The sequence below is a fragment of the Schistocerca americana genome, chromosome 5 (genome assembly GCF_021461395.2).
Source record: "Schistocerca americana isolate TAMUIC-IGC-003095 chromosome 5, iqSchAmer2.1, whole genome shotgun sequence".
Taxonomy (NCBI): domain Eukaryota; kingdom Metazoa; phylum Arthropoda; class Insecta; order Orthoptera; family Acrididae; genus Schistocerca; species Schistocerca americana.
Genome location: NC_060123.1, coordinates 708,321,736 through 708,348,246, shown reverse-complemented (window position 1 = coordinate 708,348,246; position 26,511 = coordinate 708,321,736). Strand labels below are relative to the sequence as shown.

General features: G+C 46.3%; 1 protein-coding gene across 1 annotated transcript; it reads left to right on the top strand.

Moving 5' to 3' along the window:
- Positions 1-1,288: 1,288 nt before the first annotated feature.
- LOC124616649 (thyrotropin-releasing hormone receptor-like) lies at positions 1,289-26,245 on the top strand. Its single transcript, XM_047144978.1, has 4 exons — positions 1,289-1,294; positions 1,585-1,784; positions 12,910-13,155; positions 26,101-26,245. The coding sequence occupies exons 1-4, from the start codon at positions 1,289-1,291 to the stop codon at positions 26,243-26,245; spliced, it is 597 nt and encodes a 198-aa protein (XP_047000934.1).
- Positions 26,246-26,511: the final 266 nt, after the last annotated feature.

Sequence of the window (26,511 nt, the reverse complement as noted above, 5' to 3'; positions counted from 1 at the left end):
CTCTACCTGCCACCTCACACTCCGTTGTTTTCCCATTTGTTTTGGCACGGAGGAATCAATCTGGCACACAGCTGGGAGCAGGCAGAGTCCACAGCCACAGTATGGCCACACACACACATTCAGATGGGTCGCTGACCAGCAAAGTGAGCCGACTCGTCGAACTGTGCTTAAAGAGTGTCGTTAACTGCAGCACAAACGCCGCCGACCACGCTTTCCAGCCAGACGAGTCAGGACATCGTCGGCGCAGCCGGAAGGGTGTCGCAACAAGTATTGACGTGCTGCGAGTTTCAATGTCAGGTCACAGGTCTCAGCCAGCAAACCAAAGTAATTAACGGAATTTCAATGAAAAATATCTAAAAACGAGTAAATGCATCTGACCAGCTGAGCTCCATGAAATATATTCTAATTCCATCTTGGAAATTAGCACGAAAAATTGCATTGTTAGCAGTAAATATCGTGGAAGATGTGTGGAGCTTGTTACCAGACAGCTGCACTAAATTTATACTGTAGACTGTGACCACGGAGAAGTAGTACCCTTGTTACGTGATGTTGGCTCCAGCAACCGTGGTTCCTCTCTGGCTCAGCAGTAGAATACCTGCTGATGGTGTATGTTGCTTGTCAACATTGACTGTTTCAAAAACAAATTACATCAGTCCAGGAATCTCTTTCAGGTACGTTCCAGAGCAGAGAAAAATTTCGTTACGCAAAGCATTGAAGGCTTAAGGGAAACCAATCCATCAGCTAAAAGGCAGGTAAGACGAGATAATGTTTATCGTAGAAGTGGCTCAATTGAAGTACAGTTCAGGTATGTAATGGCTTTCACGGTCGATGGAAATTTGTCAAAGAGCTGCTGTGGCCTAGACAGCTAAAGCAATGTCCTGTGGACAATAATGTCCCAACACCAGGGACAAAGTATGTGAAAATAGCCCGAAATTAAAATCAGTATTGGATAATATACTCCGACATGAATACATTTCCAGTTGTGGATACATAGCGATTTGTGTTGCCCATATGTTAGCCTTGTTGTGGCACATTAAATGGTGTTAGTGGCGTCTCTGTCCTTAGAGGTAAAGTTCTGCTATTTTGGAGTAAATTGATGGTATGTACAAAAAGACTTAGGATACTGCACTGTGCTGCTGACATTGGTGTCCAGAAAGGTCACGAGCTATTATCAAATGGGCAACCAGTGGCTCGGTAGGTAAACAGACTTGTGCTGGCTGCAGTTGGGTATGGCGGTAGGGGACTACCTGGCGACGGTGGAAGCGGAGCTCGTTTGCAACCAGTGGGAATGCCAGTAAGTGCAGGGAGACTTGTACAGGGAGACTGGTAGTGGTAGGAAGTGAGCCTTATGTTAATGGACTTAACTAATGTTGGTGCCATCGGTGTCAAATGAGATAGTGAGCAACTGTCTGGTTGGGAAAGTGAGGCTGAGTGTGTCAGCACAAAGAGTCTCGCGTCGGCTGCTGGTTAGCCTAGCAGTGCCCAGTGCCAGTGGCGTCGATGCTCGACAAGGTCGCGAGCCTGTGCTCAGATGATAACTGGTGAGTGAGTGGGTCAGTATGGAGAGCCTCGCGCTGTCCGCAGGTGAGCCTGGCGGTGGCGGACTGCCTCGTGCTGGTGGCGTCGGTGCCCAACGAGATCCTCAGCTACTACCTGGTGGGCAACCAGTGGCTGTGGGGCGACGTGGGCTGCGCCGCCTTCGTCTTCTGCCAGAACCTCGGCATCAACGCCAGCGCGCTCAGTCTGGTCGCCTTCACCGTGGAGCGCTACATCGCCATCTGCAGGTAACCACCTCCTCACTCAGTCCCAGTCAGCTTTCAGGCAACAGCTATTCGAAGCACAATTTAGCTATGTAATTCCGTAGGCATACAGTAACAGCTGGCTCACAGTATGTAAAGCCGTACACTATTCTACACACTTACCTTACACCACAGTTTGAAGACTGCTGTGATAAAAAAATCCCTCTATCTCCAGCTATTAGTTAAAGAGTAAACCACTCTCTAAACAAAACTAAAAAGTGCATGGCAGAGCGTACATCCCCATAGGACTTGTTGTGACTTGGCAAGACGGCCAAGCCACTATGAGGTAGCCGAAAGGCACGCGTTTAAGCTCACGCAGGCTGGCGTGAGGTCTGGAACAGTTAAAGGAGTTGAGTCTAGTAAAAAAAGTACGTAGCTTCTGAAATACTTAACTTTAATCCATAATTGGTGAACATCGGTCTGACGGTACATGCATCACAAGATAAATAGCAATTGATAATGGCGCCTTGCTAGGTCGTAGCAAATGACGTAGCTGAAAGCTATGCTAACTATCGTCTCGGCAAATGAGAGCGTAATTTGTCAGTGAACCATCGCTAGCAAAGTCGGCTGTACAACTGGGGCGAGCGCTAAGAAGTCTCTCTAGACCTGCCGTGTGGCGGCGCTCGGTCTGCAATCACTGATAGTGGCGACACGCAGGTCCGACGTATACTAACGGACCGCGGCCGATTTAAAGGCTACCACCTAGCAAGTGTGGTGTCTGGCGGTGACACCACAGGACTTTTTCCCAAAACATTCACGGGCGAGTGCAGGAAGAATGACTGTTTAAACGCTTCTGTGGTCACTGTCATCGGTTTAATCTAGTCTTCGAGATCCCTTTTACAGCGAAAATATATTCCTAGATTCAAAACTTGAACTTGATTCTAGAAAGTCTCTATGTAGGCTTTCATGGGATACTTTGCGCATGAGTACAGGTGTCTGCTAGTTCAGTTCCTTCCTCACATCCGTCACACCCTCACCCTGTGGAGATCCGCGCTGCACTTCTTTGAACGCATTCAATATCTATCGTTCAACCTGTCTGGTAAGGGTCCCACACACTTGCACAATGTTGAAGAACGCGTCACTCGAGGGTTTTGTGTACAAATATCCTTCGTAGACTACAGCCATTCCCTTGTATTTTACCAAGGAATTGCAGTCTGCAACCTGCTTTACCCACAACTGGCACTACGCGATATTCCTCTTCATTTGCCTGTAAATTATTGCATCCTCTTATTTGTAAGAGTAGATCGATCATGCTGTGATCCGTTGATACTGTAGTCCTAGGATAATACATAAACACATCAAAAAAAGCTTTGCATCACACCAGTTCCGAGAACTCCTGAAGATATACGTTGAGTGTGGATATTGTATCACAGACACAGCCCCTTTGACTGTTCAGAGATGTCACTAAACCCGCCCAAAGATGTAAACAACCATGCATGAGTAGCGCCTATTAGACGGAGGGGGTCCGACAGCCGATCAGTTACAGTCATTCCGGGAAGGAGATAAACGGCTCGTGGTGTCTGCAGTTCAACCATGCCTAGACCGTCAATACCGTGGTTAGATCGCGTCCGTATTGTTACTTTGTGCCAGGGAGGGCTCTCAACAAGAGAAGTGTCCAGGCGTCTCGGAGTGAACCAAAGCGATGTTGCTCGGACATGGAGGAGATACAGAAAGACAGGAACTGTCAATAACATGCCTCGCTTAAGCCGCCCAAGGGCTACTACTGCAATGGATGACCGCTACCTATGGATTATGGTTCGAAGAAACCCTGACAGCAACGCCCCCATGTTGAATAATGCTTTTCGTGCAACCACAGGACGTCGTGTTACGACTCAAACTGTGCGCAATAGGCTGCGTGATGCCCAACTTCACTTCTGACGTCAATGGCGAGGTCCATCTCTTCAACCACGACACCATGCAGTGCGGAAGAGGTGGGCCCAACAACATGCCGAATGGACCGCTCAGGATTGGCATCACGTTCTCTTCATCGATGAGTGTCGCATATGCTTTCAACCACACAATCGTCGCAGACGTGTCTGGAGGCAACCTGGTCAGGCTGAACGCCTTAGACACGCTGTCCAGCCAGTGTAGCGAGGTGGAGGTTCCCTGCTGTGTTGGGGCGGCATTATGTTGGGCCGAAGTATGCCGCTGGTGGTCATAGAAGGGGCCGTAACGGCTATACGATACGTGAATGCCATCCTCCGACCGATAGTGCAACCACATCGGCAGCACATTGGCGAGGTATTCGTCTTCATGGACGACAATTCGAGCCCCCATCGTGAACATATTGTGAATGACTTCCTTGAGGATAACGACGTTGCTCGACTAGACTGTCCAGCATGTTCTCCAGACATGAACCTTATCGCACATGTCTGGGATAGATTGGAAAGGGCTGTTTATGGACGACGTGACCCACCAACCTCTCTGAGGGATCTACGCCGAATCGCCGTTGAGGAATGGGACAATCTGGACCAACAGAGCCTTGATGATCTTGTGGGTAGTATGCCACGACGAATGCAGGCATGCATCAATGCTAGAGGACGTGCTACTAGGTATTAGAGGTACAAGTGTGTACAGCAATCTGGACCACTACACGTAAAGGTCTGACTCTATGGTAGTACGACATGCAATGTATGGATTTCATGAGCAAAAAAGGGCGGAAATGATGTATATGTTGATCTCTTGTCAAGTTTTCTGTACAGATTCCGGAACTCTCGGAACCAAGGTGATGCAAAACTTTTTTTCATGTGTGCATTTTCATTTTGTGTGTTGTAGGATCTTTTATATTTCTGATCATTTGAAAAGTTACAATCGTTGCACCACTTTAAAATATTATCAACATCTGATTTATCATTTGTGCACCTTTTTTCAGGCAGTACTTTATTGTAGATAACAATATGGTCTACAAAAACGCTGAGGTTACTCTTACTATTCTCCGCAAGGCAATTAACGTACAACATGTGCAGCAAGAGTCCCAACATATTTCGTTAGGGCACACCAGAAGTTACACGTCTGTAGATGGCTCTGCATCAAAGGTAACCTGCTGCGTCATCCCTACCAATAAACCCTCAGTCCAGTCAAAAAAAAAGGTTCAAATGGCTCTGAGCACTATGCGACTTAACTTCTGAGGTCATCAGTCGCCTAGAACTTAGAACTACTTAAACCTAACTAACCTAAGGACATCACACACATCCATGCCCGAGGCAGGATTTGAACCTGCGACCGGAACGGTCGCTCGGCTCCAGACTGTGGCGCCTAGAACCGCACGGCCACTCAGTCCAGTCAAAAACGTCGTTTGACGCCCCGTACGACAGTGCTTTTGATAACAGCCTAGGTGAGAGACTGCGTCAAAGGCTTTGCGGAAATCGAGGGCTGCTGCGTCTATCTGGCTGCTTCTATCCATGGCTTTTTTAGGATGTCATGTGAGAAAAGTGGAAGTTGGGATTCACATGATGGATGTTCTCGGAAGTCATACTCGGTGTCATGGATGAAGTCATTCTGTTCGAGATACCTCATTACCTTTCGACACGCAATATGTTCTAAGATTCTACCTGAAACGTACGTCGAGGATACTGGACGGTAGTTTTGTGTGTCACTTCTGCTACCTTTCTTTTGCACGGATGTCACCTGTACTTCCTACTTACTACAGGACACGGTTTTCCGTTCGGCAGATCTATGGTAGGTTACAATTAAAAAGAGGGGATAAGTTAACCTACAAATTCTGTACAGAATATTTGTTGTGTTGGCAGAAGATCCAACACCGTGTTACTAGTGGAGGCCGAAATGCTCGCGTTTTAGCTCACGCAGGCTGGCGTGAGGAGGGAAGGACTATACTGACGTGAGGTCTGGAACATCACAAGGAATTATAATTCAGAAAGCGGACGTAATTAGTTTGATACTTAACTTTAATCCATTAATGATGAACGTCGCTGTTGACGGTACATGATTCACAATCTTATCTGTTCAGAAGACATATAGTAACTGAATATGGCGCCTTGCTAGGTCGTAGCAAATGACGTAGCTGAAGGCTATGCTAAACTGTCGTCTCTGCAAATGAGAGCGTATGTAGGCAGTGAACCATCGCTAGCAAAGTCGGCTGTACAACTGGGGCGAGTGCTAGGGAGTCTCTCTAGACTAGACCTGCCGTGTGGCGGCGCTCGGTCTGCAATCACTGATAGTGGCGACACGCGGGTCCGACGTATACTAACGGATCGCGGCCGATTTAAAGGCTACCACCTAGCAAGTGTGGTGTCTGGCAATGACACCAAAAATATCACAGCGATTGCATCGGGTCCTGCAGCTTTATTTAATTCTAATGATTTCATCTGTTTATTAGAGCCAGTGAAACAAATTACTGTTTGTCTTATCTTTTTGTGCTACGAGAATTAAACTGGAGCAACACTTATGTTTTGTAAAGAAACATTTGAAAACGGAGTTAAGTATCTATGGACGAGCGGTTCTAGGCGCTTCAGTCTCGAACCGCGCTACCGCTACGGTCACAGGTTCGAATCCTGCCTCTGGCATGGATGTGTGTGATGCCCTTAGGCTAGTTAGGTTTAAGTAGTTCTAAGTTCTAGGGGGCTGATGACCTCAGGAGTCCCATAGCGATCAGAGCCATTTGAACCATTTTTAAGTATTTATGGTTTTGTTTTACTCGCCTCAGTTGCAGGTCCTGTCTCGTCCATGAGTGACTCAACACTAACTTTTGTGTCGCTGCCAACCTTTGCATAAGAGCAGAACTTCCCCGGCTTTTGTCAAAGGACATTCGATGATAATCTGATAGGTCAGTGATTGAAGCCTTCAGTTTTTGCCCTCTTGGCAGCCAAACGCTTTTAATGCAATACCTATCTGTCTATAGCCCTGTGCTTTCTTTTACATCTATATCCAGCAGCCTATATTTATTTACAAGTTTATTTATAATATCTGTATACCATAGAAGATCCGTCCCATCACAAACTATTCAACTGGGTACATATCTGTCCAGTGCAGATCAACAACACTTTTGATCTTGAGTCATAATTCCTCTACATGTTCCCGACTCGAGGTAAAAATTTCAAGTTCCTGGTGGAGAAACGACACTGCCTCTTCTTCATATAATTTACTGAACATACAAATCTTTTTACTTATTTAAATTTCCCTTTGTAGTTTGGTAATCACTCGTGGTACAACTGCTTCAAGGTGACTGATACCAGCTCTCATGTGGACATAATCAAAGAGGTCATGTCTACTTGTTGCCATTAGATCTAAAATGTAACGATCATGCGTGAGCTTCCAAACAATCTATTGTAGTTAGAGAAGCAATTTCTAATGTTTGATAGGATGTTTTGTCATTCCCATCACTAAGAAAACTGTGCTCATCATAACTGGAGATTGAAGCATGATTGGGGAACTTACCTAGAAATGAACTGAAGTTTTCTCTTAAGTTTTCGGTTTCATCAGGAAGTGAGTCTGGTAGTCCATATGGGGCTCCAGTTATAATTTTATACCCATTTTATTGAGTATTTCGTTTGGTTCTACTTCTACAATGAGCGAGGCAAACTATTCAATTGAACACTATGCGGAGTGCATCATGTAAGACAAGCTTGTGGCTCCTGACGAGGGGAAACAGCCGTTTCAGTGGCTGCAGGGTCAGCAGTCTGTCGATGACTGATTTGGCCACGCTGTGCTGCTACTGCGAACGGGTCACAACAATGGGAAATTACAGCTACTACTTTCCCCAACGGCTTGCAGCTCTGCTGTACGGCTAGATGGAATACTCTTGCATAAAACATTCGGACGTGAAATAGTCCCTCATTCGGATCTGCGTGCAGGGACTACTCAGGATAGCATCATCAGCAAGAACAGAAGTCAGCTTGGGTGAACGAACCAGGAGCCTGCTGTGGTGGCTGTCACGAAGCAACGTTCGCTGAACAGTGGTCTAGGAGACTGTGTCGACAGCCCCTCGGTTCATCTGGGCGGTCAGTTTGTCAACAGCTGCAAATCTGTTCGCCTGTACTCGTCTCACCAGCCATTATTCACCCCTCCCACCAACGGCCCGTGGTGTTTCACGGCAGCCTCGGCGTCTGTTTTGGATAGCGTCATTTTTCCACCCACGGCACGCTTTAACCACTTTTTCTGCATTACGAGGACGACTGCACTGTTGTGCGCACCGCACGCCTTGTGCGCCCTGCACTGCTCGTGCTGCCACCTGTCGCCTGAGGTGGGCTGCTGCACGTTGACGTCGGACGCGGTCGCTGGTCAGGTTAACGTGACTGGACCGTGTACATGGCCCACCAGTGTGTGTTTCGCGCTCGTTACAATCTCACACGTTATCCTTCAATCCCGTCGCCACATGCTATGAAGGAATGGGTAGAGATGAGAGGTGTTTGTGGAAACGTGATACGGTGCGAAGGAAGGGTGGAAGTGGAAAACGTGAGGGCACACGACAGACTGTTGCAAGAGTGGAAGAAGCCGACAGCCAAGGGCCCAGGCGTTCTGCATGCAACCGTGCGCTATAACTTGACATAACAGATCAGAGCGTACATTACATAGAACAGCAGTACGCCCCACGCAAAATTCAGATAGTGCAAAAGACTGAATGTGTAGAGCCTCCCAAACACACAGCGCTTTTGCCAGGAACTGTTGGGAACTCAACCCAGATGTGTGCGACAACCTGATCATGAGCGATGAGTACAATTTTTATGTGTCACACTTAGTTAACAATAAAACTATAGATACTGGTTAAGTGGAGATCCTGAAAAGCTTCATGAAACGCCATTTCACTGTCAGAAAGTCTTAACGTGGTGTGGTGTATCATTGTCTGGAATCATCTGGCCATATTTTTTTTAAGACGATCGCTGCATTGATGTTACTGTGAATTCGCAAAGCTGTGTTCACATGTTGAACCATTTTTTAGTGCGACAGCTTACTGATGTTCCGCAAATACAAACACATTCTCCCGATAACACGGAACCACTTGCCATATGTCGTAGTATTCCGTTAACACTACACAGAAAATCTATTCTGGCCATCTCATCTGCAAGAACGGAGACGTTTCCTGTCCTCCAACATCCCTTGACTCTTCAGGTGTGATCTCGTCCTTTGGGATCATTTCAAAAACTGAATCTCTTGGTGAGACCCACTACACACCATCCAGGAACCGAAGGATGAAATTTCGGACGAAATGAATCGAATTCCAATGTCAGCCCAGCATATTTGACGTCTAATTTACGTAAAAGTGTGGGAAGGAAAATAGCAGCTGTGGTGTCACCGCCAGACACCACACTTGCTAGGTGGTAGCCTTTAAATCGGCCGCGGTCCGTTAGTATACGTCGGACCCGCGTGTCGCCACTATCAGTGATTGCAGACCGAGCGCCGCCACACGGCAGGTCTAGTCTAGAGAGACTCCCTAGCACTCGCCCCAGTTGTACAGCCGACTTTGCTAGCGATGGTTCACTGCCTACATACGCTCTCATTTGCAGAGACGACAGTTTAGCATAGCCTTCAGCTACGTCATTTGCTACGACCTAGCAAGGCGCCATATTCAGTTACTATATGTCTTCTGAACAGATAAGATTGTGAATCATGTACCGTCAACAGCGACGTTCATCATTAATGGATTAAAGTTAAGTATCAAACTAATTACGTCCGCTTTCTGAATTATAATTTCTTGTGATGTTCCAGACCTCACGTCAGTATAGTCCTTCCCTCCTCACGCCAGCCTGCGTGAGCTAAAACGCGATCATTCCGGCCTCCTCTCGTAACACGGTGTTGGATCTTCTGCCAACACAATAGCGGCCATCTACATGATGTCATGTTCAATTGACGGCCATTTTAAATAGCAAAAGATTGTAAATGAGTGTCGTATTTCTTTTCTATGAGTGTGGATAAATTTGCATCTCTAGTGGAAGTTCCAACAAGTGTCCATATCACTGCCGGACTATTTTTGTTTTTTGTTATTGTTTTTATTTAATCCTTGACAACCATTGCACATCAAAAGTGAGGCCAAATTGTTGGGTAGGAGCATAAGATCGGAGTATTTTCCCATAATTTTAACGAACACAACACATACACATGACAGAGACTTTAGCCATCAGTAATATACTCTCTTCAGCTATTTACAACACTCTGCACAGCTGGGGTAGCTTTTCGATTCCGTAGCTGTAGCAATCAACCAGTTTTGAGGCGTACAACTCCTCGAGCCACGTTCGGAGCGTATTTTCATCCGGACTGGAAGTTTCTTGAAGCAGCGAGGGGGGCAAAGGGATGTCAGGTACCAGGTGCCACTTGCAGAGAGACGCCAAATGGTCTGGAGCACAAACAAGATTTTTCGGAAAAATATTATTGTTAGAGTAAATTTTGTATGTTATATTTCTATTGTAGATGTGTTTCTGGAAGGGGTGACGGGGCATTGAAGTGTAGAGTCGTACCCCGGGCACCGAGGAGGGGGGTGCCAATAAGTGCTGTGGCCCGGACGGCGATGGGGAGGGAAAGGGAGAGTAAAATGTCGAGACCCGGGCGCCAGTTATCTTCGGTAAACCCTGCCTTGAAAGTTAGTTGTTCGATAGAGTTCGGAAAAGGCGAAAATCTGAGGGCGAAATGTCAGGTGAACAACGTGGGTGGGGAATGCCTTTCCTACCCAACTCCAACACAGTGGCTTTTGCAGGTGTAGGAGAAAGGGGGCGTCGTTATTGTGGAGTAGCGTTGCTTCTCTCAGTCGTCCTGGTCGTTGTTCTTCGGCTGCATCTGCAACGTGTCTCTGCTGTTAACAATAAATGTCGGCAGTGATGGTAACATCTCGGAAAAGTTTCATAACATCATGTCTTGTAGTTGCGTACAGGTCTTTGTGCAGGGGGCTGCTGCCTTGTTTGAGCTCAACCATTCTTTTCTTTTCCTTGCGTTAGCATAAAGGCACCATTTCTCACCAGCAGAAATGGTACTATACAGGAATAGTCAGTGTCGTTCACAAGCCAGTTTGTGACGAGCAGGCAGACTTGCCAACGACCCTCCCCATTGCATGCAAATGTCGCACGGTGGTGGAATTATCGCAGTTCATCACATTTGTCAGTTATTCAGTAGACCGACATGGAACGTTGTAATTAATGCTTGTAAACGATCTTCGTCAAACACGGAAGATATTCGTGAACACGGAGAGTCACTAATAACAAAACGATCCTCGTTTAAACGAGAAAACCATTTTCTTTCTGTTTCTGTCGAGTAACATTATTCCCGTACATGGCGCAAATGTTTCTGGCTGCCTCCCCTGCTAGAAATCGAACAGAAGAATTCGTCGGAAATGTTCCGATTTCTCCACTTGCAACTCCGTTTTTTAGCGCACACAGCTCCACTCGTAAACCCCAAGACAAAATGACAATACGCAAACTCAAATAGCAACAGTGAACTACAAACAAATGGCGATCGATAAATGAAGGCGTAGCAACCGAAATTCTAACACGCAACACAAAAATGCTACCAACGTATGCACCAACCTAATACGTGTCGGGGAGGGAGCAAGCAGAATGTAACAAACTGTGACCGCAGTCCCCGGAAGGCAGCCCTTTGCCGTTGCCTGGGCTGCCGCACTCACTGAGGTTTCGTGGTGCCCTCTCGTTTGGGATGTGAGCCGTGGCGCTCGTTACTGGCGCGCCACTCTCTTGGATGTCCATTATCGATCCTTCGATGCTTCTTATCTTTGCTTGTCTTGTTGTTTTCGGCATTCGCGGGGCGGGTGGCAGTTGACGTTTGCTCGGGCGACCTGCTGAGACGCCGCGAGGTTCGAGGTGTGAAGCAACCACGTGTATGTGGAGTTGGTTGTACGCGGGCTGCCGGTTGAGTATGGAGGATGTGTGTTGGCTGCCTGACTGTCTGCTCTCCTGATTTTGCTCGTCGTGCCTTGCGACCGTCTAGCTTGAGTTGCTACCTGGTGTATCCTACACGAGCCATACCGGACGTCCAGCAGAAGTTAAGCTGCCTTGTGTTTCTTTTAAAGAAAAGGAGCAAATGTATAAGACCTTTTGTAACCAATTTTGGTGGCCTCTTAAGTGTGACCTTAGCGTTTACACTGCCTTTGGGGAGAGCTAATTCTTTTAAATTTAAGTAGTTGGGGTTTCCCGTCCTTCATAATCTTTTGTGGGTTTTATTTGAATGTTTTCTTTGGGGTTCCTTCCATGCGCTTGGTTAAATGTTTACTTGTATAGCGGGAGGTGACACCGGGTGTCTGATGTTACTGCCGCCTCCGGCATTCGTGTTTTCAATTAAGTGTTGTCATCCCTTCGAGCGACCTGGTGTCACTCCTCGTTAATTAATGCTCGTTTATGTGTACTTAATTTTGAATTGTCCATTTGAATTAGTATTTTGGAACGCAGTATAGCACTAAGGCAACTTCATTGTATACCACCTTGTGCCCCGGTCTAGTACCTTAATTCTCAGTGGCACGAGTTAGCTCCACTACCGGTTTTACTGATGTGCTCCCTTCAAAATCTTGTCTTGTACAAGTTTGCCCCACGTGTGTCTGGGAACACAGAGATGAGCTTTAGTGTGAGTTCAGTGCTAGTCAGTTAATGGAATCTTCATTTTGGCTCGGCTTCCACTGAAGAGTTTTAGTGGAGCGTAGTGTGTTTGATTTGTTATTCATTTAATTACTATAAGTTTGTTTATTTAATGGGGAGCAGGACATTTAAAGACTGTCGGTATTAACTCCCCTAGTTGCTGGGTGTTGCTAATTCGTTCCAAATGGCCTAATACTTATTCAGTGGCAAGGCTGCTAATTAGTTGGTTACTGTGAGTACAAATTCACGCTATTTATTTGTTGCCGAAATTGTTAAGGGGTCTGTGTCGTGATTCGATCACTAGCTACGTGTTTGAGCTGAATTGACATAGACCTTACATTGCCTCCTTAAAATTTGTTGCGAGCAGAAACCCTTAAGGGAACTAAGTTCTGTCTCTGCTTACGTTAACCTTTACTGGGAGCAATATTTCTTGTAGTTAAACTTTGTCTTAAAATGTGTATTTGTCTGGTGTAATAAACGAGTGACGAAAGGAGAAAGCAATGGGGCCTGGTGCTTGCTATTGTGTCCGGTGTGTAACACGTATCAGGATGTTGTGTCTCGCGACTGACTGCGGCCGCCCGCAGGCCCCTACGGGCGCACGCGCTGTGCTCGGTGTCCCGGGCGCAGCGCATCTCGCTGCTGGCGTGGGCCCTGGCGGCCGCCTACAGCGCGCCCTGGCTGGCGCTGACGTCGACGCGGCCGCTGCGCTACCGCGGCCTGCCCGAGCTGCGCGCCTGCGACTTCCGGCTGCCGCGCGCCCACTACCTGCTCTACTTCTTCTGCGACCTGCTCGCCTTCTACGTGGCGCCGCTGCTGCTGTCCTGCGTGCTGTACGCGCTCATCGCGCGCGCCCTCTTCCGCCGCGGCGCCGCCGCCGCCGCCGCCTCCCGGGGCGCCGGCGCGCCGCCCCCGGACGTGGACACCGCCGGCGTCGCCGCCCGCTGCCAGGTGACGCCTCGCCGCTCGCTGCCCGCGCCGCGCGCTGCCGTAGCAGAGGACGTCGAACTGAATTAAACTCGCTGACACACACACACACACACACGGACTGACGAGCCGACACATTCTGACCGCCTCTTTAACAGCCTATTAATTCACATTATAATTGAAAATACTGCTCCGATTTCTGGACAACAGATGTCTCTCCACAGCTCGTGTAATTCCCATAAACTGTGGGCTGGTGGTTGTGGGCACCGTGCTCGCGCCTGATACCGACCCTGCTGTGTCCCATTACGTTTACATCAGTTGGTCAACACGTCAGAATCAATTCACTATCATGATCCTCAAATCACGATCCTGTCCTGATGACACGCTATGCCATGTCCATCAGGCAAGATACGGAAGGATGCGAGTGGCCTGTTGTAACGTTTTCGCAGTACATAACTGTCACAGTGCCTTTCATTACTGCCGCAGATATCGTGCGAGCCCAGGTGAATATCTGTCCGTGGCAGTTAATATTGAAAGGGAAAACACTTTCGGCTTTTCAGGCCATTTTTAGGCGACAGTTGAATGACGCGAGGACAGATAAACATCATTTGCGGCTTACACAGAAGCTGTTTGTACAGAAGACACGAAAATGGCAGAGTGTTTACATGGGGAAAATCACATTTTTTGTCACATAGAAATAATTACATTAACTCAAAAAGGGGGAGGATAAAAGAAGTTTCTATATATAGATACACTTAACAACTGATGAGAAATAGATGAATCCCATGGCTCCTAGACTATATAGCTTGCTAAAATTACATAAAGATGTTCCACTATGCCCAGTAACGTCATCCTTTTCTGCTCTAAGTTACCTGCTAGAAAAAGAGGTAGACTATATCATTAAAAAGATAACCTGTTCTAGACCTAAGTTTGGTATCAGGAATTCCGTGACTTTAGTTGAAAAAATTAAAGATATATCTCACCCAGTTCTAAAGTAGTGCCATTCGATTTCGCTAACTGATTTGCAAATGCTCCTACTGACAAACGTATAAAAATATTAACAGATCTTCTGCAGGAATCCGAAGTAAATCGTTGAGATTTACATGACTTAATCGATGCTACTCAAATGTGAGTATAACAGGACTACTTCCAGTTTCAACACACTTATTGTAGTCAGACTGATGACCCAGCTATGGGTTCACCTCTTAGTCCTATACTATTTGAAATTTTCATAGGCTGTCTCGAAAAATTTCTTACAGCAAGAGCCACTGAATAGCAAAATTAACTACTGTCTCAGATATGTCTATGATGTGTTTGTGGACCGGTAATAGTTGATAGTTAGATACGTTACTACAACATTTAAACTCACAACACAAGAAAATTCAATTTACAACTCTTCTATAAATTTATTGGACCTTAATGTAGATATCAATACGAGACGACACTTATTTAGCGTTTACAGATCTAAACTTAGCTACTGATGCGATAACACCGGAAAGATCCCAGCACCCACACAGCCACAAATATGTACCTTCTCATTCGATGGTGCTTCGCCTCTTATCTGTTCCATTATTTGAATCAGCCTTTCAAACAGAGCTACAGACCATCAGGCATACCGCTCTCACCAATGGCTATGCCTGTGCCCTAATTGATGATGTACTACGAAAAAAAGGAAAAGCGTAGTTACACCACTACTGTACACTGTTAACAGTACTGACTCAACAGTTACAAACATGGTGTAAAGTTGCGTATATCAGCAACATCTCGGCATTTAATCACAACATATCAAAATTTTTATTCAATAGAAAATGTTGTGACTGTGCCCTCTTGTGATGTTTTGTGGTTACTGGCTGAATGCGAGGAGAGGGTGACATGACAGGCGCGTGGTCGGTTTCCTCTCACTATAACGCAAAATGCAGACGTGGTTAAAACACACTTTATTACAGGAACCAGTTGAGTACTCAACTTCAGTGATGTTCTACCTGAAGGTCAGTGGTTAACAGCAATCAAATTACATGTACTAATTCGTGAATCTTGTCCATATCACAACTCTACACAATCACTAACGTTCCCTCAGAGCTAGCTAAGTTGCGAGGCGATGGCTATCACTGCGGAAGACTAGAGCACAGTGCGACCAATTGAGATGCAATGCGAACGGAGTCCCGATGCGGCGTACTGAGGTTGAGAGATTGATAAGAGTTGTGTCGGCGGAGGCGGCCTATATGCACGCTTTCCAGGGGGCGTTATCGGCGCGCAGGGGGGCGTGTCTCGGTCTTCTCTTGTCGTAGGCGTGCCTAGTTCACAGCCTGCTATATAATGTTTCTTAGTGCCGACCAGGGTGCTGGCGAAGGGGCACGCCAGCGCAGTAAAGACAAACTGCAACCCTCGGGACAGGATGATGTATATAAACTCACTTGCAGGCAGTGTGGAAAAATGTATACTGGTCGGCCAGATAGAGATGTTGCAATTCGGCTACGTGAATATGAGAGGATGCGGAGAGAAAGAAAGAAATATTCAATCTCTGCCGATGCTCTTTTAGGAGAAAAACTTTCAGACTATGTAGCACGTGAAGTTTTACATCCTGTTAAAAAAAGCAGAAAGATGACCCTACTGGAAATACTGGAAAATCAGTAGACACATGGCATGGAATGCCACCCGAGTATTAATTGAGCAGACTCAATTTCTCCTTTGTTAAATTAAGTTTTCGTTACAGATACTACACTCATCAGCGACAACATTGTGACCGCTTACCTAACAGCCCGTATGTCCACCTTTGGCACTGATAACAACGGCGACAGGTCCTGCTACGGAAGCAGTGAAGTCTTGGTAGGTCATCGGAGGGAGCTGGGACCACATATGCATACACGAGTCACCTAATTCCCGTAAATTCTGGAGGGGAGGGCGATGAGCTGTGGCGTAACATTCAATCATATCCCAGATGCGTTCGGTCAGATTCAGACCAAGACATCGACGGTAACTCACCACATTGTTCTTCGAACCACTCCATCACACTCCTGGTTTTGTGACATGGCGCAATACCTTGTTCAAAAAAGACCACTTGCCATCGGGAAACATGATCGTCATGAAGGCTGGCTCTGAGCACTATGCGACTTAACTTCTGAGGTCATCAGTCGCCTAGAACTTAGAACTAATTAAACCTAACTAACCTAAGGACATCACACACATCCATGCCCGAGGCAGGATTCGAACCTGCGACCGTCGCGGACGCTCGGTTCCAGACTGTAGCGCCCAGAACCGCACGGCCACTCTGGCCGGCCGTCATGAAGGGGTGTTTGTGGTCTGCAACCAGTGGACGATTCTTCTTGGCCATCATGGTGCCTTACACGAACTGCACTGGACCCGTGGATGCCCACGTGAATGTTCCCCGTATCACAATGGAGCCGCCGCCAACTTGTATTCATCTCCGCAGTAGAGGTGTCAGGCGCTGTTGCACTGGCAGTCAACGGATTTGCGCTCTCCCTTCGGAATGATGAAGATGGTGTCGGGATTCGTCAGACAATGCAACGCCCTGTCAGTACGCCAGCGGTGGTCATGTGCCCATCTCAGTCACAGTTGCCTATGCCGTGGTGTTAACATTGGCACATGCAAGGTGTCGTCCGCTGCGGAAGCCCATCGTTAGGAGAGTTTGGTGCACTGTGTGTGCAGACATATCTGTACTCTGCCCAGCATTAAAGTCTGCTACAGTTCGCCATCTGTCCTGTTTTACCAGTCTGCCCAGCCTACGGCGTCCGACATCTGTAATGAGGTGTGGCCACGGAACCCCGCGACGTCTGAACATGGTTTCACCCTGGTTTCACCACGTATTGATGACACTCACCACAGAACTTATCGAACAACCGAAAAGTCGTGCAGTTTCCAAAACTCTCGTGCCTAGCCTCCGGGCCAATTGTGACAACCTGTCCTCGGTCAAATCCAGACAAATCACGCGCCTTCCTCGTTCTACACACGGACAGCACGCTCGCTGATACAACACGTACCGTGCGTGTGTCTGGCTAGCGGTCATTCCTCGCCAGGTGACACTGCGATCGCTGGACAGATTTATATCGATAGTAGGTCGCTAGTCATAATGTTCTGGCTAATAAGTATAGTTTAAAACCGTAAATTCATCTTATTTCTCATTAGTTGTTTAGTGTATCTCCACACGAAAACTATTTTTACCTTCTGTTTAGTTAGCGTAACTATTTCTATGCGACAAAAATGTGATGTTTTTGTGTGAAAACGTCGGCTGGAGTGGCCGAGCGGCTCTGGGTGCTTCAGTCTGGAACCGCCCGACCGCTACGGTCGTAGGTTCGAATCCTGCCTCGGGCATGGATGTGTGTGATGTCCTTAGGTTAGTTAGGTTTAAGTAGTTCTAAGTTCTAGGGGACTGATGACCACAGCAGTTAAGTCCCATAGTGCTCAGAGCCATTTGAACCATTTTTTGTGTGTAAACACACTGTCATATTTGTATCTACTGTACGAATAATATTTGTGTAAGTAGCACATTATGTTTGTGTTTGCGATATTCACTTATCACGTGAATATTGCCTGAGGAACTGAAAACCTGTACGTGAGAAAATAAATATAATTTTGTAAATAGTCTTCACGGGTTTGCCGCCGAATCACGTTTTGCAAATTCCACAATATTTCCTCGGAGCAGTTGTCCGACTTCTTCAGGTGGTTCAAACCTTGCTGGTGGGTAGGCACGACTGACGGTATCCGCACGTCGACGCCCCGTTTCGTCGTCATCCGGCGGCACACCCGTGAGGACAGTTTACAACACATCCGCCGGGGAAGCTTGAAGAGTCACAAATATAATTTTGCAGAACATTAGGAGATGTTTTGCTACTTAATATTATTGGTAGGATCTGCCAAGAACCGAGGGTAAAAAATTCAGCTAACACAGACAATCACATCCTCATCGTTTATTTTAAAGTGACAGATTTGTAACGAATTGTTCCACTAGATGAGCAATGAAATTCACAACTATCCTCATATAGACGGCACAAACAGTCACGGTATCGTAGTCAGCATGGACTGTAACAGAGGACACCAACTTATCCTGAGATATCTGTTACATCACATTAATTCACACCGTTTAAAACAGGATGCTGGAATGCTATGACATTAGAGTTTCCACAATAATTACTGCAACCGGACATTACTCGAAACACCGTATAAAATGGACCTTGGAATTAAGAATTCAGGACTGATGAATACCAGCTCTTTTCAGTCATTGTCGATGCGACACTTTGTAATTCAGCCGCGAGGTAAAACGCCGTCAAAACGTATACGAACAGCAACCTCTCACAGACATGAAATTGTATACTAATATGTACCAGTCATTGGTAATTTAATTTTGTGTTGTAATAAATCTAGATCGATTAATTTTGTATTCCCATTGCTATTTCAGTAACAAACAGAGCCAAACATTTCTCTAATATTTTTCTCTAGGAGCCATTTCATCCTTGCTGACAATTTATGTAGTTTGATCTACAAGGATTGGAAATTATTTTGAATTGTTTCGGAAATGACAAGTCTAAAGTTTTCTGAATAGACTTCACATTTGAAGTGATGTCCGCCATTAGTTATTCTGCATAGATCAACCGCAGATGTTATCTTAGTTGTGATTGGCCAAGGGTTTCCGTTAGCGTAGTTACCAAACTTGACGGGTGATGAACACGTATGTTGTTGTTTACGTTTATGTTTATCCACTTGCTTACGTTTAATTTAGAAAAGTGGGTTGAAATGCTACTAAACCTTTTCGGCGTTTGAAATTATTTTATCTCTTCAGCAAACTTGCTAAAGACCCATAAGTAACCAAAATTAATGTTCCTAAAGTGTAGATTTTTAGAATTTCCGATTATCTACTTTTATAATTAGAGAAGTGTTTTGGACTTTGGTAAAGAATAAATGGTGACTATAAGATTCGAATAGTGAATGAAATGCACTTGATTGGTTATCTTACATTGTAAATTTAAATCTATTATTAATGAACACATTAAAAAAAACATCATTACATACAAGAAGAGATTAGGTAGACACCAACATACATGGTCAATTCTACTTTTAAAATATAGTTCGATCAACTCGTTTTGATGTAGGTGAGGGCGTCTATGTGAAAGAAAATTTATTACTTTCCGCACGATCGACGTGACTGAAGTGAAATGTTTGGTACGTGTACTTATTGCCGGAGTGGCCGTGCGGTTATAGGCGCTACAGTCTGAAACCGAGCGACCCTAGCGTCGCAGGTTCGAACCCTGCCTCGGGCATGGATGTGTGTGATGTCCTGAGGTTAGTTAGGTTTAATTAGTTCTAAGTTCTAGGCGACTGATGACCTCAGAAGTTAAGTCGCATAGTGCTCAGAGCCATTTCTACATATTTATTTCTCAACAAACTAACCCCGGAGGGGAACACTTTTCTCCCAACGAGATACCTCACGTTTGCTCGCACCGCTTCATCGCTACCAAAGTGAAGTCCTCGAAGGCATTCTTTTAGTGTCGAGTAGATGAAAATCGGATTGGGGCCAAGTCGGGACTGTAAGGAGGACGATCAGTGACGGTGATGCACGGGCTTCAGACTCTCACAGATGTCGCGGCAATCGCACGTCGCTTCGTATTGTCATGCCGAAGGAGGACGTGCGTCATGTGTGGACAAACCATATTCGTGGCCGCATGGCGAAGAAAACCTGTAAGAATTTTTTGATCAACTTAACAGCATACGTGAGATTATGAAGTTCGATATAAAGTTAGAAAAAAAAGCAGAAAACTGATGGCACGCTGGGACATACTGTCTACAGAAAAAGGTCGCGCACGGTCCTGTAACTGCTGACACCATCCAGCACAGCGGACACCCGTGCTCAACACCTTGTTGCATAGAGCACCAAACATTTGCGACAAGGAGAGTCTATACACCGAGTTACAGCATATTCGGGAGACCATCCAGAAGAACGGCTACTCGGAGACACAGATAAGATGCCCTTCGCCGCCGAACAAGAATATGAAACAAGACGACTCAGAAGAATACACAAAGCGTCTGGCGTTCCTTTCACATGAGAGACCCCCATAATAAAGAACGCCAATGTTTTGGAGAAAAATAGCATCACAACCATTTTCCGTTCATCGGCTAAAATGAAAAATATGCTTGGCTCAATGAAAGACAAATTAGGACTACGGACACCTATAGTCTACAGCATTATTTGTGAACGTCGCAAACAGTGCATCTTTGCAGTCACAAAGCACAGCCACAGCGAAGTTTAACTTTGAACAGACCAAGGTGCTGTGCTGGGCGAACGGCTTCTGGGACTCTGTCATCAAAGAGGCAGTGTAGATATGGGTCTTGTCAAACGGGAAAGCGTTTTATATCTAAGCTCCGCTTGGGAATACGGCAAGAGCGCTCTGATCGGAAGGCAGCGGATGGAATAGTCAGGCAGCGCCAGGAGCCAACGCTCGAACCCTCCAGCGAGCCGCAAGTCCCTCCCCCCCCCCCCCTCTCGTCACCCCCTCCCCACCCCATGTACCGTCCCCAGCTCTCGGCACCACCGTCCGTGACCGGCGACACGCTTTCCGACACAGCAGTTGCAGTCGAGGGCTTTGGTGGTGGTGGTGGTTAGTGTTTAACGTCCCGTCGACAACGAGGTCATTAGAGACGGAGCGCAAGCTCGGGTTAGGGAAGGATTGGGAAGGAAATCGGCCGTGCCCTTTCAAAGGAACCATCCCGGCATTTGCCTGAAACGATTTAGGGAAATCACGGAAAACCTAAATCAGGATGGCCGGAGACGGGATTGAACCGTCGTCCTCCCGAATGCGAGTCAAGTGTGCTAACCACTGCGCCACCTCGCTCGGTGAGGGCTTTGGTCCAGCGACTATAAAGGCACAGAATGGAACTGAAACAGACACTTCGCCTGAAGATGACGAGTAGGAAACTTGTCGAAACGTCGCCGCAGAATGAAGCCTTGACTTGGCTGATAATCCGAGTAAACTTTATCATCTCGGGAGCGTAACGAATATCGACCCTAAACCGGGAACACGAACTGTGTGTTCCAACACGTACTAGACAACATCATCGTACAGTGGTTTAACACATTGCTGCCTTTGACTGAATCTCTCCATAGCGATCCATAGTGCAGCGTATAAGCGACAGCGATTCACGCCACCTGGAAACTTTAAAGTTACTAGGCAGAGAACACCTCATACACAAAGGCACGTAATGCTTCTTCCACTTCTCTATTTTCAAGGGGAGTAGCACAGGTAACGACTGGTAGTGATAAAATTTGATCCAAAGTGTGTTGTATGAAGGCTTGCAGAGTAGGCATAAATGCTTTTGTAAAGGTTGTAGCTTATCAGGAGCAGCATGAAAGTCTTCACCTTGAAATAATACGATAATTTCACTTGTTTCGTGGTATGTTCAACTCAAATCATCCCTCCTATAAACAGAAAGCGATCTAGTATTCAGGCCATTTTAAGCAAATCTTCACATAAATCTTGAGTGTTTTACGTTGTACATAGGACATATACCATCTGCAGCGGATTTCTTATAGCGCTGACTACTGGGGCTCAGCACGTGGACGTGTGAGTCATTGGGCTCAGTGTCATTGTTAGGAAGGTGAATATAGGTACTTTACGGATAGATTTCGCGAGATTAGATCTGTGATACTGTCTTGCTTAAGACGGTGGAAGCACTGAGATGGAGATGCGCTCACTCAATCTTTCTGAGATCAAACTTTGCTGATAAATGTCGCTCATTTCCGATCAACGATAAGAGGTAGTGCACTGCATCTCTTCAGAAGTGCTGCAGAAGATGCGCCGTGAGTTGGTTGTCAGGTATACACATCGCACGCTTTCACAGGATTTGTAAATTGTATCTGACGATTCCAGCTGATTCTTTCAACAACACTCTGAAATTGTTGTGCTGGCCAAGGTTACAAAGTATACGGATGTGACGGAGAAGATTCTTTTAGAAGACGCTCCTCGATGGATTTAATCCAAACAGATAAGGGTCCCAAGCTGTCAACAATAAGAAAAAAAAAGTAATTTGAATTAGTGGACCTTGTCGTTGGTGGGTTGGCTTGTGTACCTAAGTGGTACAGATATCCGTACCGTAGGTGTACCCACAAAGGTGTCAGTTGGGACGCCAGACAACTGTGTAGTTCCTGAAGCCTTCTCAGTGTGCATGACTGGGTGATCTGGTCTTGTAACAACAAGTAAAACATCCTTGCTATGCTGGTACTACGAATGGCCGAAACAGGACCAAAATACAGCCACAGTTATTCCCGAAGACATGCAGCTGCTGTATTGTTCAATGGTGATGGCGTCATGGTGTGTAAAATATTTGGGAGTTAAAATAGTCTCACATTCGGATCTCTGGGTGGAGATTACTCAGGAAGATGTAATCTAGAGAAACAAAACTGGCATTCCACAGACCAGAGTGTTCAATAATGAGTCCCTTAATCTTGCAGGTAGGGTAGAAAGGAGTATACACAGAGTGGTCAGAAACAGTCTGAAAAGTTTGTAAGGCTGTTGTAGGGTAGGTTGTTCTGAGAGGTAACGGTTGAGAAGAAAATCCGGTATATTGCGACGTATCAGATTTAATTAGCATCGAAGTGAGCCAATCAGGACGTTGCACGCGCAAATAAAACGGCCCGCCAGCTGCAATTAGAGTAAATTGTTCTCAAAGCGGCGCACGGGACTGCTTCGTCTTTGGCTCGGATTAGATCCTTATCACCGTCCAGTGTACTTCTCTCTTCTTCGCTTGTAGGAAACTAAAAGTACAACCGTCTCTCACGAGTTGCTTGAATTTGCACGGGCAACGACTGATTAGCAAACTTTAGTGGTAAATAACTCGCAAACGACGCAAAGTATCGCATTTTTTTAACAGTTGTTTCTCGGGACTACCTGCCTTACAAGCCTTTCAGACTGTGTTTGAATACCTTGTACAGTGTCTATACCAGAGAGATGAATCTGAAGGTAATATTCTAGAAATTGAAGACGTCGTAGACGAAGATGACATGCGGGATGTGATACCGCGAGAATAATTTGACAGGGCACTGGGAAACATACGGCGAAACACGGCTGCGGGAGTGGACGACATTCCGTTAGAGCTGCTGATAGTCTTTGGTGAGCCAGTCATGGAAAAACTCTACCATCTGGTGTGCAAGATGTATGAGACAGGGGAAATACCTGCAAACTTCAAGAAGAATGTAATTATTCCAATTCCAAATAAAGAAGGTACTGACGACTGTGAATATTACCAAACTATAAGTTTAATAAGTCATGTTTGCAAAATACTGACACGAATTCTTTACACAAGAATGGAAAAAACTGTCGTGGGAGATCAGTTTGGATTCCGGAGAAATGTAGAAACAGGCGAGCCAACACGGACCCTACATCTATATCTACATGGATAGTTTGCAAATCACGCTTAAGTGCCTGGCAGAGGGTTTTACCGAACCACCTTCACAACAATTCTCCATTTTTCGAATCTCGAACAGCGCGCGGAAGAAACGAACGTGTATATCTCTCCGTGAGAGCTCTGATTTCCTTTATTTTATTACGATGATCGTTTCTCCCTATGTAGATCGGCGTCAGCAAAATATTTTCGCATTCAGAGGATTGAAATTGTTAGTTTGGTATGAGTGGAGACTGTCTCTCAGAAAAGCGGAATATGTATATTTCTCCTTTATTTTTGGAGGATTTGGGAGTTACGGTATTTAGTCTCGCTACGACAACCTTGTGTTCACTAGTCCCTGTATCCGTTTTGATCCTCGTTATTAGGTCAATATTATTTACTGGTAAGAGGTCAACTGTGTTTTCGCAACCGTTTACTATTCGAGTGTGATCATCAACTAACTGCTCGAAATAATTTTCAGAAAATGCATTTAGCACAATTTCGGACTATGTTTTACGCACACCTCCGCATTTAAACATGTGTCTTCGCCAACAGATCGGGGGTAAATTGAAGACTCCACCAACTATAACTGTATCAGTCGGGTATGTGTTTGAAATCAAACTCAAGTTTTCTTTGAACCTTTCAGCAGTTGTGTCATTTGAGCTGTGGGTCAGTAAAAGGATCCAATTATTATTTTATTCCGGTTGCCATATTAACTCACAGGAATCAGTCTACTCTTTCTGAACACCGGTAGGTCCTTCGGAAAAATTTCGGCAGAACTTATCTCAGGCAATAGCCAGCTTTCAGTGCCTATAACGATTTGAGTATCAGTGCTTTCTATTAGCGCTTGGAGCTCTGCTACTTTCCCAACACACTTACGACAATTTACAACAGTTTTAACAGTGGTTCCTGGATCTACATTCTTCCTTTGTTCGCCCTGCTCCCTTTGGGACTGAAGCTCATGGGGAATTCTGCCCTTTCGTCTCTTACAGGGTGCCTAGGAAGATGTTTCCTCGTATAACTAGACAACATACAAGCAAATAATGTTAATGGAGTATATTACAGTAAATGAATTGATAATACTTAACTTTCATTTCTACATGATGGGTCGCAAGCAACTGGCGACATGCAAATAACTAATGTCCTTTGATATATACAATGTCAATGCAACCTAAGCACTCAAGTTCGTAAGTCACTGCTGTCGTTAATGTCACTGCCCTCTTGTAGTGCTCTATTCTAGTCCGGGTCTACTAGTGTGCGCGTCTTCCAGTGCGCGGCCTGGCTAGGCGCGCGTCGCTTTTATTCTCTGCTTGCAGAGGCCGTCCCTGTCGTGGTGGCGTCGATGTCCCAATAAAGTGCAACTTTCACACCTGTTTTTGCCCTCTCTGATTCTCGACACGCTTGCGCCGATTCGACTTCGCGAATCCGTTTCTCAAGTCGGCAGTCTCGCGTTAAATGGCCTAATTTCCCACAAGTCTTGCACCTGATAATACTCCTGCAATCCTTTGATCTATGCCCTACACGACCACAGGCAAAACACTGAGAGCAGCTTTCCCCATTTTACCCTGCTTACATCTGTCATTAAATCCTTTTTCCTTGATGGACGTCATTGCGACCTTGACAGCTTCAGACAGAGTAATGTTTGCACCCCTTACATGCACAATTGTCTGTATACGCTCATCATAGATCCCCTGAATGAATACTGCTCTGCTTAATTTTCCTACTAACGCCACAGATCCCACCAGCTCAGACGCTGGAATGGCACCGTGTACAGCTTCATGGAATTGATGTTGAAGCGAATCTACTTTACTAGCCCAATCCCCACTTGATTGCCCGCATCTCGTGGTCGTGCGGTAGCGTTCTCGCTTCCCACGCCCGGGTTCCCGGGTTCGATTCCCGGCGGGGTCAGGGATTTTCTCTGCCTCGTGATGGCTGGGTGTTGTGTGCTGTCCTTAGGTTAGTTAGGTTTAAGTAGTTCTAAGTTCTAGGGGACTGATGAATGTAGATGTTGAGTCCCATAGTGCTCAGAGCCATTTGAACCCACTTGATTCTCCCTTTGATTGCCTACTGGAAAACATGTTACAGGCATATAAATTTAACGTGCGCTTGGATGCCTAATTTTCTAATAAAATGGCTCTTACTTCCGCCCATGTGGAAGATAGTTCGCGCACGAGCAATTTGCTTCGTGCAGGACCCTGGATTCTTCTGTTGACAAATTTTAAGATGATCTGCTTCACATGCTAGTTCAAAGGCTATGTCTACATTATTTATAAATTCATTTTTTGTGGACGTAGTGCCATCAAATACCTGAGACATCAACTTTAATGCATCGCTTATTTAAATACTATCCGTAGCCAGTCTGCTGTCAGTAACGGTAGAGTTAGGGGTCGTCATGACTTAATGCGTCTGTGATGCGACGTGCTTAGTAGAGACGAGCTGGTGCTGTGCTGTTCTGGTCCGTGCAGATGGGTGCCGACGTGCTGTCCTTGGAGCCGAGTTGCTATCACCTGTACGGCGCTGCGCTCTCTCGGGCCGGGCGTGGTGTCGCGTAGCCCGCAGCCGCCGAAGCCGCTGCCGCTGCCGCTGCTGGAGGCGCCTGCTGACGCCTGAGGAACGGGCCTCCGTGCTGCCCTGGCGGTCCTCCCGGGACTGCGACGAGGCCCCGTCTCGTTGGCGCTCTGCCGCTCCCGCGACGTCCGCGGTGTCGGTAGTCGCGAAGACAGGCTGCCCTGGCCCCGTCTTCCGGCGTCCGGCTTCGAAGTCCGGCATTTCTTCTGTTCTTGTCGCTCCGTCTGCTCTCACTGGAGTGCCAATGTTGCGTCTAACAGAGTCTCGTAGCCGTCAGTCCAATCAAGACCTCGGGCTGAGCAGGAACG

Bases quoted from the DNA above. Each gene is read 5' to 3' on its own strand.
- LOC124616649 (XM_047144978.1), top strand. The intron at 1,785-12,909 runs GTAACCACCTCC...GGCCGCCCGCAG, and splicing joins CGCTACATCGCCATCTGCAG to GCCCCTACGGGCGCACGCGC. The intron at 13,156-26,100 runs GTACGCGCTCAT...TGGTCCGTGCAG, and splicing joins CTGCTGCTGTCCTGCGTGCT to ATGGGTGCCGACGTGCTGTC.